This window comes from Zeugodacus cucurbitae, chromosome 6 (assembly GCF_028554725.1).
Source record: "Zeugodacus cucurbitae isolate PBARC_wt_2022May chromosome 6, idZeuCucr1.2, whole genome shotgun sequence".
In the NCBI taxonomy this organism is placed as follows: Eukaryota; Metazoa; Arthropoda; class Insecta; order Diptera; family Tephritidae; genus Zeugodacus; species Zeugodacus cucurbitae.
In genome coordinates, this window is record NC_071671.1 from 13,934,265 (window position 1) to 13,951,671 (window position 17,407).

Here is a 17,407-nt window from a genome sequence, read left to right on the forward strand (position 1 = left end):
GTACATATGGTTAAACAATATTTATATAATATTTCCATGCTTTGCTGTCGGCCACGGCGTATAAGTGACTGTGTGCTACACTATTCGCAGGCATCTGTGTGTGGTGTGTGTGTGCTCTGCTTCATATTATAGCCATGGATAATTGTGGCCATATTGTACTTGAGCTGTTATAACGGACTGTTTTTGTTGTTGTTGCTGCTGCTGATGTTGCTTTAGGCGTTCTCTCGTCAGTTGCTCCATTTCAGTTGCTTGCTGCAATTTATAGTGCTGTCGCTGTTGTTGATGTTGCTTTTGTTGTTTTTGTATTTGATGTTGTTTTTGCTTTTGCTGCTGCTGTCCCTGTTCGCCACTTCCGTATCTCATTTGTTGTGACGCTTTATGTTGTATATATCCGTGTTGTTGTTGTTGCTGGTTGTGCTTCTGTTTCGTTTGTTGTTGTTGCTGTTGTTGTATGCGTTTTTGTTGCGCATTTCCTGTGCGTAATTTATGCTATTTTCGTCGCTTGTGCGTCGGCAATAAAACTGTGCCATTGGCATAAAAGTAACCTCACAATTTCGATGGATCGTAATTTTCAAGCCTCCATTGTTGTCGCAATTGTGTCGAATCACACTCCTCCATGACCACTTTGTCCTTCTTCTCGGATATGGCCAGACACTTATCAGATGAACCGTGTCGTATTTGACGCTTCTGCTGAATATACTTCCAGAACTGCAATGTGAGAGGGAGGGCGTATGAGTGAGAAGAGTTGGGAAAAAATTTGGTTAAATGTTATGACTTAACATGAAAGTTTTTAAAGTATAGCAAATATAGATAGCTTGGGACTAATTGAGAATGTGCTGTGCCTTTTCGCACAGGAGATAATTGATCAATTAACAGGCCTTTTGATGATTAAAGCGCTGATTTACATCGATTTACCGGACAATAAAAAAATGTTATTTTGCTAAATAAATTTTTAATCGAATACAAATCGAGTTGAAACTGTAATGCAACTCTACGGGTAGTTATCCAAGTTGGAAATTTGGGTGTCGTCACTGTTAAAATAGCAATCAGCAGCTGAAATTTACAAACTTCTTATGAACAGTAAAAAAATGTAAAATAGCTGATCGTTAATCGAGTAGCCGGATGTGCAAAAGCAAACCCTGGTGTTTCAATTATAATCTTAATGTATTCAATTAATTTGTCTGTGAGAAAAAGCTATTACATTGGAAGTACTCTGTGACGTTTCACTTTATTTAAGGTTATAATACACGTCATAAATTTCGAAAATCTCTATTTAGAGACCAGATTCGTTATCAGCGGTTCCAAAAGTCCAAACATTTTTCAATGTGTAAATCTCTCAATCTCTCTGATCAATCGCCTAGTACGATAGAAATACCAATAAAATAAGTGAGTTTATTAATGAACGAAACGCGGATCCCAAAAACATATCTGTCCCCAATATTGGTAAAAGCAGGGCATTCAGGAAATCGTCTCAGAAAGTTATTGAACCACAACAGAATTTTTGAAACGATTTGAAAGCAAGGTCTTCTGATTTTCTAAAACCAAAAACCGTTTGAGATCCAACTTAGCAATCGAAGCTTTCATCTTGATCAACTTATCTAAAGTACTTTTCGAAACCTTCCCTTTTTCTGATGTCCTTCGTGGAATTTTTTTTTTATGTGGGAGCTTTTATTATATAAAACCATGACTTATATCCTGAGTTTCAAAAATGTCTTAATGTATTATCTTCTATTTAAATCTATTTCCAAATCAGAGTAAAATATATTAAATTTAAGATTTAAGCTCTTTTCTATTATCTTGAATAAACCAAAAGCTCGCTGGAAAGCTTTCACCAAATTATTTTATTTTCATTTTATTTTCATTTTTTTCTTAAATGGGATATTGTTTACCAAATTACGCAATCAATCAAACTAGATGCCAGTTGTAGTAACCTATAATTTCTTTCTACGCCAACACATATGCAAGCACATAACGTTTTCAGGATTATGTGCGCTACACCTCCCTTCATGCTCTCTCCCCCCCCCCCCCAGTCGCGACGATTCCTAAACCATTTGAGGCTTACCTGATTTCCTTTGGAGCCGTGACATGGATACAGAACCACATCGTTGCCAGCATAATCGAGACAGGCCTCATCGCGTCGTATTTCACCGCCCTTGCTCAGCATCCAATACTGCGGAGATGGATGAATATGTCCACCGTGGACATGGGTGTGTGCGTGTTTTCGGTTTTGTCATGCGGCGACCACAGAGCATACGTTGGTTTCGGTTTCGGTTGGTTGATTGGTCGAGTTGAATATACGGCACATATATACACATAGACAAACACAAATACACGCGAGTAACGGAATTCATTCAACATTAATGTCAGGCGCAGCGCAGGTTCCGCAAATGCAGTTGGGTTGTGCGTGAATTCCAGGCACATCCCAAGTGGCAAAGTTGTTGGAAAATAAAATATTGAATTTATTACGTTAGTGAAGTTGTAATACAATAACAAAAAAGCAATAAAAAATATAAAAAAGATAATCATAAAAAATGGCGCAAACGGAATGCGTGCATGAAATAATAAAAATGAATGAACGGAAGAGAAATGAAATAAAAAATGAATTAAAAGCAACATTATTTATATAAGCAAAATAAGGAGAGAAAAGCAAAATAAAAAAATGACATGAAAAAACCGTGAAATGCATGAATGATAAATAAGAAAAATAATGTGTGGCCAAAGGCGTTTATGGGTATGGCAGTGGCTGGGTGTGAATGTGTTGATGATGAATGTGCTCGTGTGTAGGTTGATAATTTCTCCTCCTGCAGTATACCATTAAGCTAGGCAGGAAATGTACTATTCATAACTACAATAAAACATGATTGAAAGAGAACCGGTCAGAAAAAAGATGTTTTATACCAAAGTGTTTCTTATACCAAATATACGGGTTTGCCAAATCTTGGACAGTGGCGAATAGCATTACAATTGGTGTAAACCTCATAAATTGGTATAATGAAATATATTTAGATACGCAAACGCAAATCAGACGTTAATTTTTGAAGATTGGTACATCGAACAGTAACTGGTATAAATTGTATGAACTGGTATAATAAAATTTTGCTATGCCAATCGCAAAATTTTTAAGCGTGGAGTATTAAACTAAGACTGGTATAAATTACTTAAACTGGTATAATAAAATATAGGTTAGTGAATTAATGTAGCATTGTTGCTTGTGCTTTCACATGTAACTTATTTGTGCGAAGATAACAAGGCTAAATGATAGCGAACTGAGAAGTAAGTGGCTAATCGAAGCTGTTCACTGTTTAATTATAATTTTTACATATAAAAATTATTCATTACAATCTGAGTTTGCTAAATTTTGAAGATTTTAATATTTCACACTACAATTGGTAAAGTAGTTATTAGTGAAGACCACATTTATAAAATTATTTTTTAATTTTTTTTTTTTAAATTTCTTTTATGTATATTTCGAATTGGTCCAAAACTGGTATAATTATAATTGAAAACAAACACTTGACACTTCTCATAGGAAATCGTGCGAAAACACATAATTTCTTTTAAGGAAAAATAATTCAGAAGTGAGGTTCTCACTAGTTCCAAAGTAACCTATTTTGAGTTCATTTCACTGCATTGCTACTTCCATTTCTTCATGTCATTAAAATAAGAGTCACAGTCTGTTACTGTTCGAAATGTGGCGCTCTTCATTAAGCCAGCGCTTGCAATTTGCCGCAGCAATGTGTTGCAGTCATATTTAAAAATTATTATGTGTGTGAATAAATATATTTACGTACGAGTATAACATTTCAATATGAAGCAAAAATAGTGAGCATATGAATGAAATTGTTGTGTGGAAAAGAGAGATATGCACATTTCCTCTTATATTTTTTTCGTTTCCATTTTCTTTTGTTGCGCGTGTCGTTGATGAAATTGTAATTATTATTTTAACATTTAATTGAAATGCTTAAGAAGTGTCTTAAAATTTCACACTTGCTGCGTTAAATTGCATTTATGTATTTACATTTAACGGTAAATGCAATTTAAATTTTATTTATTCATGCATTCTTAAAATTTTTGATGTGATATGAATATTTATTTCATGTTTGCTGTAATTAAAACTATCGCTGGAAATTTAAGTTTCATATGAATGAAGAAATATTATAAAAAGCGAGCAACTTTTTGTGAAACTGAAATATATACTTCATATACAAACATGAAATGCGCAAAAACTGTATAAATGCTGACATGTATTACACAACGCGATTTTCGTTTAATTTGCGCTCAATAATATTTATTGAAACTAAATTTTTATCACTATTCCCTTTTCAATATATCATAAATATATATAAATCATATTTTTAAGATTTAAATATTTTATATGCGTCATTCTAAAATGTCAAAATGCTGCGGAAATATAATTATAAATATTTTTTAAAATTGTAATAACACTTTAACGGCCTCAAAATGTGCAAATGCACTGAAACGTTTAAATTCAACCTTTTTATATCTTTGTTGCATTTTTACATACATACTTTTAGGCGCACAGCATGTGCATATTTTAAAATAATTTATTTCAGTTTTTATGCGTACTGCTGTTATTTTCGGCACTATGAAAATATATTGTGAGGAAGTGTGAAATGTTTTGCAATATTAATGAATGGAAATTGAAAATATCAAGCGATATTGCATAGTTGCAGTCGCATATGTAATAATATATTGACGTCGTTTGCTTTTAATAAACGGTTATACTTTTTTAATGTTTTACTGAATTTTAATATTAAAACTTTAACATTATTGGTGAAATTTATAAAAAGTAGCAATAAATAAATGTTTAATTGCGTAAATTTAAATATTTTTAATATGTGGAATTTCAATTCCTCTAGATGAGTGAATATTTTATTATTGAATTGAATTTTGTATTACTTGTTACAGAAATTTTAAAATCCACGCTTTCCTGACAAAGAAGTTTTTTGTCGACTAATAATGTTGTTTAAAATTGCTTTAATATTATCTGTTTAACCTCTATTAATTTTTAACCGATTATCAAATTTTTAAATAACTGATTTAATATTTTTTTTTGTAAAAGTAATTAGCTCGTAGCTGAAACTTATATAAAAAAAAATAAATTAAAATCATTTGCTAATGTTCATCCCTTAATATTTTGTTATTAATAAATTCCAATTGAGGAGAGACTTTTCAAAGGGGAATATTTAAATTTTTATATTTTTCGAACTAAGTATACAGTCTTGTTCTTAATGCTAAGATATAAAATTTCGTCACTGGGATTATGATCTGAACGAGACAGTTTCAAAGTAAAGAATGTGTTTCAAAAGAGGATATTTTTACGCATAAAAATATAGCTTTGTTCATTTAAAAACAAAAGAGGATATTTACAAATTATTTTTTTCTAGTGCATGTTAGACTTTTGAAAACAGAGTCGTTTTTCACATTTTCAAAATTGTGATACAAGTGCAAATCCATTCTGTTGACTTTGGTTATACGCAATAGAAAAACATTGTAGAACCGAAAGACGAAGATTGAAGAAGAAATATGTTTTATTGCGGTTGATAACTCCACATGAAGAACAACGGAGAGGTTCCCCTAGGTACTGAGTTCTTCATGTTCGATATACGGGCCTTGAAAAGTTATAGTCCGATTTCGACAATTTTTCCACAGGTGATGCCACAGTTCAAATACAGTATTTGTGTTAAATTTAATTTTATTCCGCCATCTTGTTTGGTTCCCATTGTATATGTTTTAAAGTTAACGATTCAGATGGAATTCAAAATTGAGTTATATGGGAAGTAGGCGTGGTTGTGAACCGATTTCACATATTTTTCATCCGTGTCATCAGGGTGTTAAGATAGTATTATGTACCAAATTTCATTGAAATCGCTCGAGTAGTTTCTGAGGTAAGTGGGTGACGCACGCCCGTTTTCAATTTTTTTTTTTGTAAATCTGAGTGCAGTCTTCTTCTGCCATTTCTTCAGTATATGTATATTGCCAAAAATGGAATATTTACAACGTAGTACACAACAAAAGGGGATATTAAAAAAATTCTTTATCAAAAGGGGATATTCTGTTTTTTTTTTTTTAATTGTGTATTTCTAAATGGCAAGGTCCTATTTTTACCTAATTGTGTAGTTAGAACAATGTAATGACATAGTTTCTAAATACAACAGCTATTTTTCAGTAGGTCTATAAATATTAGCATTAGAACATTTTCATATTTTGTGAAAAAAATGTTAAGATGTAGATATCCCCTTTGGAAAAGTCACTCCTCAACTGTTTTATTTTAATTCGCTTTATTTTTATATTTTTGTATAGTATTATACTTGAACATAAGTTTTCGAAAAAAAAAAAATTCCAGAACTATAAATATTAATTTTTTCTTATTATAAGAAATAATTTTTATATTATTTTTCATTATAAAAAATTAGATCAACCAAATATAAGAAATTTATAAAAAAATTATATTATGGAGACATTTTTTTTTTCTTTGTTAAAAAATATATATTACAAAACAAATTTGATAATTTTATTTATTTATTTTATTAATTTTGGTTTCATAATTATGTGTTATAAAAAGTTTCTAAAAAATATTATTTTCCTAATTTCAAAAATGATTTATTAAGGATTTTATACCAGATAAATTATTTGTTGGGAAACAGAATATTTTGTTTATTAAGGAACGTATAAAAAATACTAATAAATATATTGAATTTTTGTGAATAAAAAATAAAAAAATAAATTTTTTTATAGTTTTTCTTTTTATAAAACTTTTTGTTGTTTTAGTTTTTCCGAAAAAATATGTTATAAACCAAACCATTTTCCATATAAAATAGAAATAAAATATTTATATTTAAATTTCTGGTTATAAAGTTTCATATTAATTTTTTTTTTGCAATCAGAATTTTATTTATAGCAATTTTGGCATTTCAATTATTTTATGCTGTTATCCAAAAATGAAGTGGATTTTAATGTTTTCCTAAATTGCCATTTTTAGGTTAATTAGCGGGTTAATGAGTTGATTATGAAATTATGATCGCCATATTTCTTTCTAGTTGCATCATATTTATGAGTTTTATATGCATATTAATGTATGTTTGTATTTGAAATGATGATTTTTTATGTAATTATGTTTGCTTAAAATTATGAATAATTATTAATTAAAACTAAATTCCGTTATACGCACTAATTTATTACTTTATTATGAATAAAAATATGATTTTAATAAAAATGTATGTATTTCTATTGCTGAAATATGCTTTGCAATATGGTATAAAAGCATGCCAGCAATAAAAAAGTAAATGCATATGTACGTTTGTATGTATTTAATTTAACAATAAGGTCAATGATTAAGCCGCAGCCACAAACTCCGTGATTTAGTTTTTTTTATATATTTTTTCTTCTTACCAAAATCAACGAAAAATATTGATTATTTCAAGTAAATGTTGCTAAACTAAAGCCCAAATGAAAGTTGAAATAATAAAAATTAAAATAAAATATATATACAATTTGCATATATATACTTATATACAGTTATGTTGCAGCATGAGAGCAATCAATGTGCAATGTGCACGGCTCACCCACCGTTGCAGCTGAATGCAAATGAGTAAAAAATTCAAAGAAAAAAATTAATTTATATTTGATGTTTTTACAAGCTCGTGTATCAAATAAAATGAGAGCAATGTGATTGGCAATGCGTTGGTACGTTGTTTTTGTATGAGCTTTACCTCGTATATATATTCGCAATTTCGCGAAATTTATTTTATTCGAAAAATTTGCTTTACCTTGTTTTTGCACAGTTTTTTTTTTGGTTATGCAGTAAGGTTGGCGTTTATTATTTAAATTGAAACGTGCTCTCATAAAAATATATAATTTTTTTGTTTATATAAACAGTGGTCCATATATGCCTATTGCAATGAAAAGAGTATCCGCGAATTTTTTCAGCGAAACTGTATGAATTAAATTTGAATTTCAGTAAATGACTTGATTTATCTGTACATTGCCGCGATAAAATGATTGATTTGCTTCATTTAAAAATTGTTTTTCCGGTATTTGAACTATAATATAGCGGTTAATCTAGGTACCTTTGTCAGCCAAAAATGCGCATAAATTGTGAAATTTAATTTCTTATGGGATTATGAGAAAAAACTATATATTTTCTGCATTGAAAAACGTTTTAAATAAAGACTGACAAAAAATATTGTTTTTTTTTTAGCTTTAAGCTCTGTCAAAGCAGTATGGAATTTGAGAACATCATTTAAATTTGTCTAAACTGACCATAATTTGAGCATTTGACCAGTAAAGAGCTTTAAAATGCTTGTGAGCTTTTAATGAAAGCTTGAATTTCAAAATTAGTTTTAATTCTCACATAATATATTTTGCTGAACGGAAGTTTAGAACTTTTAAGCTTTCGATATTTACAAGCCTATATAATAGTTTGAACAACACAAGAGCTTTGGACATAATTATTTTTTCTCGTTCTATTTGGACTGGATATTGGAAGTTTGAAAAGCATTTTCCATGGCTTAGAAAAAGTGAATGATTTGTGAAACAATTTTTATGGAAGCTTTTGAGCTTTTAATCAACTTTATCCATCATTACAATTCTGCATTTTGATATAGTATACCAATAATTTTAATTTAATAATTAATATTGCAAACTTACAGTTCGTGAACGAAAACTGCTTTCGTGCTTTTGTATATAACAGTGGAGCGTTTTTAGTCTTAAAAGCGGTTTATAAAGCAAATTCGTACTTATTCATATTCGAAAGTTTAAGTTTTTGTGAAAGCTTTATAAATCAAACTTTGACTTTAGAGTTTTTTTATGGAAATAAGGTAGACATTTTATCGGGTGACGAAGCTATATATTTCTTAAGCGGTCAATGTAAATAGAAAAGCGTTATGGATAGAAGTAGAGCAAATATTTGAGATCTTCGAAAAAGTTGCAGTGCTTTCATACAAAGCTGCATCTTAAGCTTTTCTACCCAACCGCTGTGAAACCCAATTACGCAACCCAAACCCTCAGCTTTTAGTGTGTTCACCAACACCAAAATAATATATTAAAACTAAAATGGGTAAAATATGAGGTTTCTAAATTTCTAAAATGATAGATTTTGAGAGGTTTAGTTTGAGGTAAGCAAATTTAGGTATGACTTTGTAAACCTACACGTATTTTTCAACTACTAAAATTATTAGTTATAATTAAAATGATAATGTCATAAATTATAATGGAAGTTAGGCGTCATTGGGAAAGGTGAAAACCAAAAAAAAAAAAATCCAATCAGAAATCAAAAAGCCAAAATAAAATTATTTTCAGTGGGTGGGGTGGGGTGTTGCTGGTTTGGCGAACAACGAATGAGCTAGGAAGAGAATATAAAATAAAGTACCTGATTTCCGCCTTGGCCATGACAAGGATACGGTTCAACGGCCGATTGCACTTCGCTTCCAGTCGCGGCCGAATCGAGACACATATCAGTGTAAATATTTGCAATCTGAAATTGGCAATGAAGTTCGGTTGCAAACGTTAAGTACGAAAGCCTATTATGATTGCTAATTGTTTTACTGTTGTTGTTGCATTTTTCATTTGCAGGCAAACCCATAACCATTTTTGTTTTTAACCAAAACTGCTTTCGGTTTTTTAGTAGTTTTCGTTCAACACAGAAATTTTGTTATAAGTGTTAACGCTTAGGGGAGGATAAGGGTGGTTTAAAATAGAAATTAATTACTGGAAACACGTTAAATATAAATAAAGTAAAAGATTTGAGCATTGTTTTGCTATTTTTGTTTTGGGTTTGTGGTACGGAGCTTGTGGCGGTCGCATACTCTTTATTCCTCATTGCTGTTGAAGCATTTAAAATATTTTTGTTGCTGGCAGCTTTAATTGTTGTTGTGTGTTCAGTTGCAAACACTTGTGCACAAACCTGATTGCCACCTTGCCTGTGGCACGGGTATAATCCAACTGGCTTCTTCAAGTTCCGCTTGCCCGCTGGGGAGTCCAAACATGTGCGACCGCCATAGCCTAAATTTCTTATCTGCAATTTTTTGTTGTTTTTTTTTTGTGGTTAAAATTTCTAGGTTAATTACGTACATACATATATATATTTTGGGTATACACATGTGGGTAACATACATTTGTGTATTACTTCAATGTATATACATTTATTATAAGTGTATTAGCTTGAAAAATTTGAATATATACGTATTTGCATTTTTATTAGTATTCAGGCATGTAATATGTTTGTGTGGGAGTGTGTTAGCAATGAACGTGCGACTTACCTCGCCATGCGCCACTGAATCGCCTGGTATGAACAACTCGGGGTAGACATTGTCGAGGTACCATTTGAAGTTCTGGCAGCCGAGATTACGTCTGTATTGCATGAAAAGAATAGTTGAGGTTAGATATATACCACATATAAAAAATTTACGTTATCTGTATGAGTATATGATAAAATATAAAACATAAAAGTATTGAAGAGGTTAGAAAGGTTACTCCTAAAGAAATCTTAACCAAGTTAAAAACCTAAAATAACTAATATTTATTCGAAAATACCAGAAAATGAGACTTATCGTAGTTGATACAAATTGCTTATGATGTATAATAGAAGAAATACATTATTCTTGTAAATATGTTGAGAATTACAAATATGATTGATGAGATTAACAAAAAGTTGATAAGCGAAGTGTGGTTTAAAAATTTTTAGTTAACAATAACGCAGAGTTGCTACTGACCGAAATTAATATAAATTTGTATTCAAATTAAGGGCTACTAATGCCGCTACAGAAGGTCTACTAATCACAATGTAGATTCTTTATACAAATATTCTTTTTTGTATGAGAAATTCTTCATCAGTATATAGCATATATAATCTCTGCGGTACTGAATTTACTCCCGCCAATTTTGAAAGTTTAGTTACTTGCGGTGGTATCAGTGGTATCTATCACCGAAAAACCTTTTCGTAAATTTCAAAAATCGATCCAAAAATTTTTTTGGATCTTCATTTTTGACAGTAAGGGATACTTAAAGACAAAGTTTGAATTTAAGAGCATAGAGCATGCCTCCAAATCGCGAATCAAAGATTGTTTTCAAATAAGTGGCATCATCTTTCAGAAACGCGGGATGGGATAGATACCTAGAGCTGAAGAGGGAAGCGAGACGCATCTGCAGACAAAAAAAGAAAGAGGCCGAAATGCGTGAGTACGAAGAGCTTGAGAAGCTGGCAGACAGAGGGAATGCTCGAAAATTTTATGAAAAAATGAAGCGACTTAACGAAGGTTTCAAGACCGGAGCATCCTCATGTAGAGACCAAGGTGGTAATCTGGTAACCGATGTCCAGGGCATACTGGGATTATGGAGGGAACACTTCTCCGACCTGCTGAATGGCAGTGAGAGTACAACACCAGGAGATGGCGAACCCGATCCCCCAATCAATGACGATGGAACAGATGTTCCATTACCCGACCATGAAGAAATTCGAATAGCAATTACCCGCTTGAAGAACAACAAAGCAGCGGGGGCCGATAGATTACCGGCAGAACTATTCAAATACGGCGGCGAAGAACTGATAAGGTGCATGCATCAGCTTCTTTGCAGAATATGGTCGGAAGAAAGCATGCCTGACGATTGGAATCTCAGTGTGCTCTGCCCAATCCATAAAAAGGGAGATCCCACAATCTGCGCCAATTACCGTGGGATCAGCCTTCTAAATATCGCATACAATATTCTATCGAGCGTACTGTGTGAAAGACTAAAGCCCACCGTCAATGAACTGATTGGACCTTATCAGTGTGGCTTTAGACCTGGAAAATCGACAACTGACCAGATATTCACCATGCGCCAAATCTTGGAGAAGACCCGTGAAAAGAGGATCGACACACACCACCTTTTTGTCGATTTTAAAGCTGCTTTCGACAGCACGAAAAGGAGTTGCCTTTACGCCGCGATGTCTGAATTTGGTATCCCCGCAAAACTAATACGGCTGTGTAAATTGACGTTGAGCAACACCAAAAGCTCCGTCATGATTGGGAAGGACCTCTCCGAGCCGTTCGATACCAAACGAGGTTTCAGACAAGGTGACTCACTATCGTGCGACTTCTTTAACCTGATGCTGGAAAAAATTATAAGAGCTGCAGAGCTAAACCGAGAAGGTACAATCTTCTACAAGAGTGTACAGCTCCTGGCGTACGCCGATGATATTGATATCATCGGAAGCAACAACCGCGCCGTTTGTTCTGCTTTTTCCCGCATGGATAAGGAGGCGAAGCGAATGGGTCTGGAGGTGAATGAGGACAAGACGAAATATCTCCTGTCATCAAACAAACAGTCGGCGCATTCGCGTCTTGGCTTCCACGTCACTGTTGACAGCCATAACTTCGAGGTCGTAGATAATTTCGTATACCTGGGAACCAGCATCAACAACACGAACAATGTCAGCCTCGAAATCCAGCGCAGAATAACTCTTGCCAACAGGTGCTACTTTGGACTGAGTAGGCAATTGAACAGTAAAGTCCTCTCTCGACGAACCAAAATCAAGCTCTACAAGTCCCTTATCATTCCCGTCCTGCTCTACGGTGCAGAAGCTTGGACGATGTCAACATCAGATGAGACGACACTAGGAGTTTTCGAGAGGAAAATTTTGCGCAAGATTTATGGTCCTAAGAACATTGGCAACGGCGAATACCGCAGACGATGGAACGATGAGCTGTACGAGTTATACGACGACATTGACATAGTTCAGCGAATAAAAAGACAGCGGCTTCGCTGGCTAGATCATATTGTCAGAATGGACGAAAAACCTCCAGCCCTGAAAGTGTTCGATGCAGTACCCGCCGGAGGAAGCCGAGGAAGGGGAAGGCCTCCACTCCGTTGGAGGGACCAGGTGGAGAGCGACCTGGTTACACTTGGAATCTCCAACTGGCGCCGAACTGCGAAGGAGAGAGAGAGATGGCGAACTATCGTCGATTCGGCTATAACCGGCTAAACGGTTGCAACGCCAATCACACATCTTTCAGAAACATATTCAACATATTTTTAGATATAAGTTTTAATATATAATTTATTTCTAAAATGTTTCAGTGGCAATACTTGTTTAAAACACATTTTTAGTACAGAATATCCGAAGCTTTCAATATTTTCACAATCCGTTTAAAACATTGCTTTAAAATTTTCAAATAAGTGGCAATATTTCGTCAATAATATTTTAGAAATTAAAGGGGTTTTCAATAAGAGCGCTACAAAAATGTTAAATAACAAGTAAGGAAAGGCTAAGTTCGGGTGCAGCCGAACATTTTATACTCTAGCAATTTATTGAAGAAATTTAACCAATATATATATGCGGAATAAAGCTCACCGTATATTTGAAAAACCTACAATGAGGTATATGGAAATGTTATAACCCGATTTTAATAGTTTTTGGAACAGAGACACACTATTAGAAGAAAACAATTTCCTCTGAATTAAATTGAGATATCTGAGAGATTTACCCATATTTTCGGTTAAAATTTATCCTTAGGCGCTGAGTTCAACATGTTCGATATCTGGGGCCTTGAAAAGTTATGGTACGATTTCGACAATTATTTCACAAGTGAAGCCAGAGATGATATGCACTAATTATGTAAAGTTTTATTCCGTTATCTTCATTGGTTCCTTATGTTTACATTATAAAGTGAAGGAATAAGATGGATTTCAAAATTGAGTTATAAGGAAAGTAGTAGTGGTTGTAAACCGAATTCGCCCATCTTTTGTCCGTGTTATTAGAGTGTGAAGAAAATATTATATACCGAATTTCATTCGAATCGGTCGAGTAGTTCCTGAGATATCGTTTTTGACCCATAAGTGGGCGATGCCACGCCCATTTTCCATTTTGTAAAAAAATCTGAGTACAGCTCCCTTCTGCTATTTCTTCTGCAAAATTTAGTGTTTCTGACGTTTTTCGTTAGTGAGTTAACCCACTTTTAGTAATTATCAACCTAACCTTTGTATGGGAGGTGGGCGTGGTTATTATCCGATTTCAACTATTTTCATGGTGTGTGGTGGGGTATGTAAGATAACCGACTGCAAAAAGTTTGGTTTATATAGCTTTATTGGTTTGCGAGTTAAATACAAATAACCGATTTGTGGGTGGGGCCACGCCCACTTCCCCAAAAAAATTACATCCAAATATGCCCCCTCCTAGTGTGATCCTTTAATCCAAATTTTTATATCTTCATTTATGGCTTAGTTATGACACTTTATGTGTTTTTGGTTTTCGCCATTTTGTGGGCGTGGCAATGGTCCGATTCTGCCCATTTTCGAACTTGATCTTCTTATGGTGCCAAGGAATATTTGTGCCAAGTTTCGTCAAGATATCTTAATTTTTACTCAAGTTACAGCTTGCACCGACGGACAGACGGACAGACGGACGGACGGACAGACATCCGGATTTCAAATCTACTCGTCACCCTGATCACTTTGGTATATATGACTCTATATCTAACTCTTTTAGTTTTAGGTGTTACAAGCAACCGTTATGTGAACAAAACTATAATACTCTCTTTAGCAACTTTTGTTGCGAGAGTATAAAAATGGCTTGGGATATGAAATGAAAGTACATTCGATGCCATTATGTACGGAACTCGATTTCTTTTGTATGGCCACCACGGCCACGGCTGAACCCAATTTTCGACGGTTTTCAAGCATAAATCGGCCGATAATGCTGCAATTTCACGTACGATTTTTGTTGGCATAGACCATAGACTTAACGAAGCCTCTCAGAAAGTAGTCTAACACACGACTGAGGCGGCCAATTGTTGGACTATTTCGTGAGATAACACGATCACCAAGCTTGGTTTTCAATAAATTGAAAACTTTGTGGCGCCGTGCTGTTGGAACTACATATAGTCCAAGTCCATATCATCCAATTCGATCAAAAATATTCCGTTATCATTCAGCGGTAGCGATTCCCATTCACAGTGATGGAAGAAGTAAGGCCTAATCAAACCACCGGCCCATAAACGGCACCAAACCGTAATTTTTCCTGGATGCAATGGTGACTCATGGAGTATGTGTGGATTGCTGCCTATTGGTCAGGCATATTTTGCTTATTGACCAAGCCAATCAGCCAGAAATGAGCCTCAAATGAGCCTCATCCATACATAGGGTGTAGAGGTTATTGACTCCGAAAGTCGGTAGTAAATTTTAATAACTTGGTCTCGTTGTTGGATCGTATATCTTTCCATGATGATATGACAAACTTTACTGACGTTTGCTGTTCCTACCGGTCTAATTTTGTAGCGTCCCTATTGAAAAAAATGTTTCAAATATTATCTAAAATGAATTTTTACTTTCGCTACACAATTTCAAAAAGAATTTCGCATAATTGGAAAATTGAATTTAAATTTAGGTTTCAACCAGTAACAAAAAAAAAACAGTATATTTTCTTAGTCTATTAAGTGGATATCTGCATTGTAGTATTTTATTTATTTCAACAAGTAACACTGAGCTTACATGTCTATAATTTACTATCTCATTTACTACTAATACTACTCGCAAACGTCTTTCATACTCACCTGAGTTCTTTTCGTGAGCTCACATCGCCAAAGTCACCCTTGTCCTGGCCAATGCGCTGATAGTAATATTTCGCATAGTCATCCAGCCAGACTTCAGCCAAACGAACCGAGTTCTTCTTCAGCACATTTACGCCAGAGCGCCACTGGAAATTAAGGAAATAAGAAATGAGCAAAATGTGAAAGAAATGAAAAATGAAATTGAAAAACAATTGAAAATTGTGTAAATTAATAGACATGAAGATAGCAAAGTGAACGTGTAAATGAGTTTTAAAGCGTAAATAAAAGGGGAGCTGCAAAGGAAGGAGCACTAATTGAAAATAACAAGAGGAATGTGGCAGCTGAACAATGAAAAGGAAGCAGTAGAGTTAGTATATGTAGCTGTGTATATGTGTATGTATCAAGAACACATTCGAGTGCTTGAATTCCGGGAATGTTTCATTAGTGGACGGCAATTTTCATTTATTCCCAACAATGCCAGGAAACACACACACACACACGAATAAAGAAATACCAAATTACTGTCTCAGCTGTAGCGCCATTGAAACACTAATTACCTGCCGCCGGATGGTTGGACGCTTGTTCCCGGCGTGGTCTCTACGCAATTTGCTTGTTTTCAAATAATTTCGGAAGCACCTGCAAAGCACACCCAACGCTGCTCACCCGAAAGCCAACAAACACATTTAATATCACCGTAGCAACTTCATTTATGCAACACACACTCACACACACACACATTTTCAGCAATAACAACAACTTAATGTTCACAAAGAGTTGCTTTGCGTTGTCGTGTTTCGTTTTTGCTATTCTTTCGTTCTTTGTTGTTCTTGGCAGCAAGGACATGAGTGTCCTTACTTGCCGCAAACCACAGCAGCGATAATTGCTGAAACATGAGTACAGAACAAGAGCATGCCTGTTGGCACATAGCAACAACATTGTGAGGGAAAAACAAGAAAAATTGCTTAAACCGAAAGTGTAAGCAGACATTGTGTCAGAATTGGTTGCTTTTAGCTCGTCAACAGGCTGGCTGCTTTTGGCAGGATACGCTTTGTTGTGTTGTTGTTGGGGGTTGTGCTCATTTGAAGGTATATTTGAAAATTTTGTGTGCTTAATCAGTGTTCATAAGGAACTTGTGTTGAAATACTACCAATTTGTAGGGTTACCATAGGTTTGAAAAAAGTACTTAGAGTCTATTGTAAACAAGGGATGGTAGAAACTAATAGGCACAGATCTCAAAAGTATGTTTTACGATGCAGGGAAACTGACTAAAAAGTCGTTTTTTCCAAAGACTCAAGAGTACTTTTCTACGTAATTCTCTATAGTACTTTCTTAATTTCAAAACAATCTCTGAAATACCAAGTCCTTAACATATAAATATATAGCTGATCGAGATAAATGAACTCTTTACTTCACTTAAAGAGAATGAGAAATCCTTATAGTTGACAAGACGTTCGGAAAGGGTCTGCTTGTTTTGGAAGGTTTAAACTCTACACTCTACAGAACTATAGCGTTTTGCAGCTACCTATTCAGCGCATTATATTCGGGAAGGCGAAAGACTAAATTCGAAAATATGTTCTGCGTTTAATTGTTCTTCTTAGCTGGTTACGCGGTCAGAAAGTTTGTGGCTATTTTGTTAACTAGTCAGGGATTTATACATAAAAATTGCTTCCGAAGCAGACTCATTTTATTATGGGTTTTTTACCGTGAAGTATAATAGATATTTAAGGAGAGAAAATATCTCAATGGATGTGTGGATCATCTAGTTAACTGATATTACGGTTTAAGGTTATCAAACCCTAACTGGTCCTCGAATCATTAAACACTGAGTCAGGGATAACGGGAGTGTGGTCAGGGCTTTACAA

The 17,407-nt window shown here is 34.1% G+C and overlaps 1 protein-coding gene across 4 annotated transcripts in view; it reads right to left on the reverse strand.

Annotated features, from left to right (window-relative positions):
- Window positions 1-237: 237 nt before the first annotated feature.
- Window positions 238-17,407, reverse strand: part of LOC105215096 (putative polypeptide N-acetylgalactosaminyltransferase 9) — a 148,392-nt gene continuing 131,222 nt past the window's right edge. For 3 of the 4 annotated variants that reach the window (XM_054235065.1, XM_054235063.1, XM_054235064.1), the window contains 5 exons: window positions 15,549-15,691; window positions 10,281-10,371; window positions 9,926-10,036; window positions 2,063-2,170; window positions 238-708 (listed from right to left, as the gene is read on the reverse strand). In XM_054235065.1, coding sequence (XP_054091040.1) covers window positions 547-708; window positions 2,063-2,170; window positions 9,926-10,036; window positions 10,281-10,371; window positions 15,549-15,691 — 615 coding nt within the window. In that variant the 3' untranslated portion in view covers window positions 238-546. Of the gene's footprint in view, window positions 709-2,062; window positions 2,171-9,391; window positions 9,497-9,925; window positions 10,037-10,280; window positions 10,372-15,548; window positions 15,692-17,407 lie in introns of all 4 variants that reach the window. The other variant, XM_054235066.1, reaches the window with a different exon arrangement.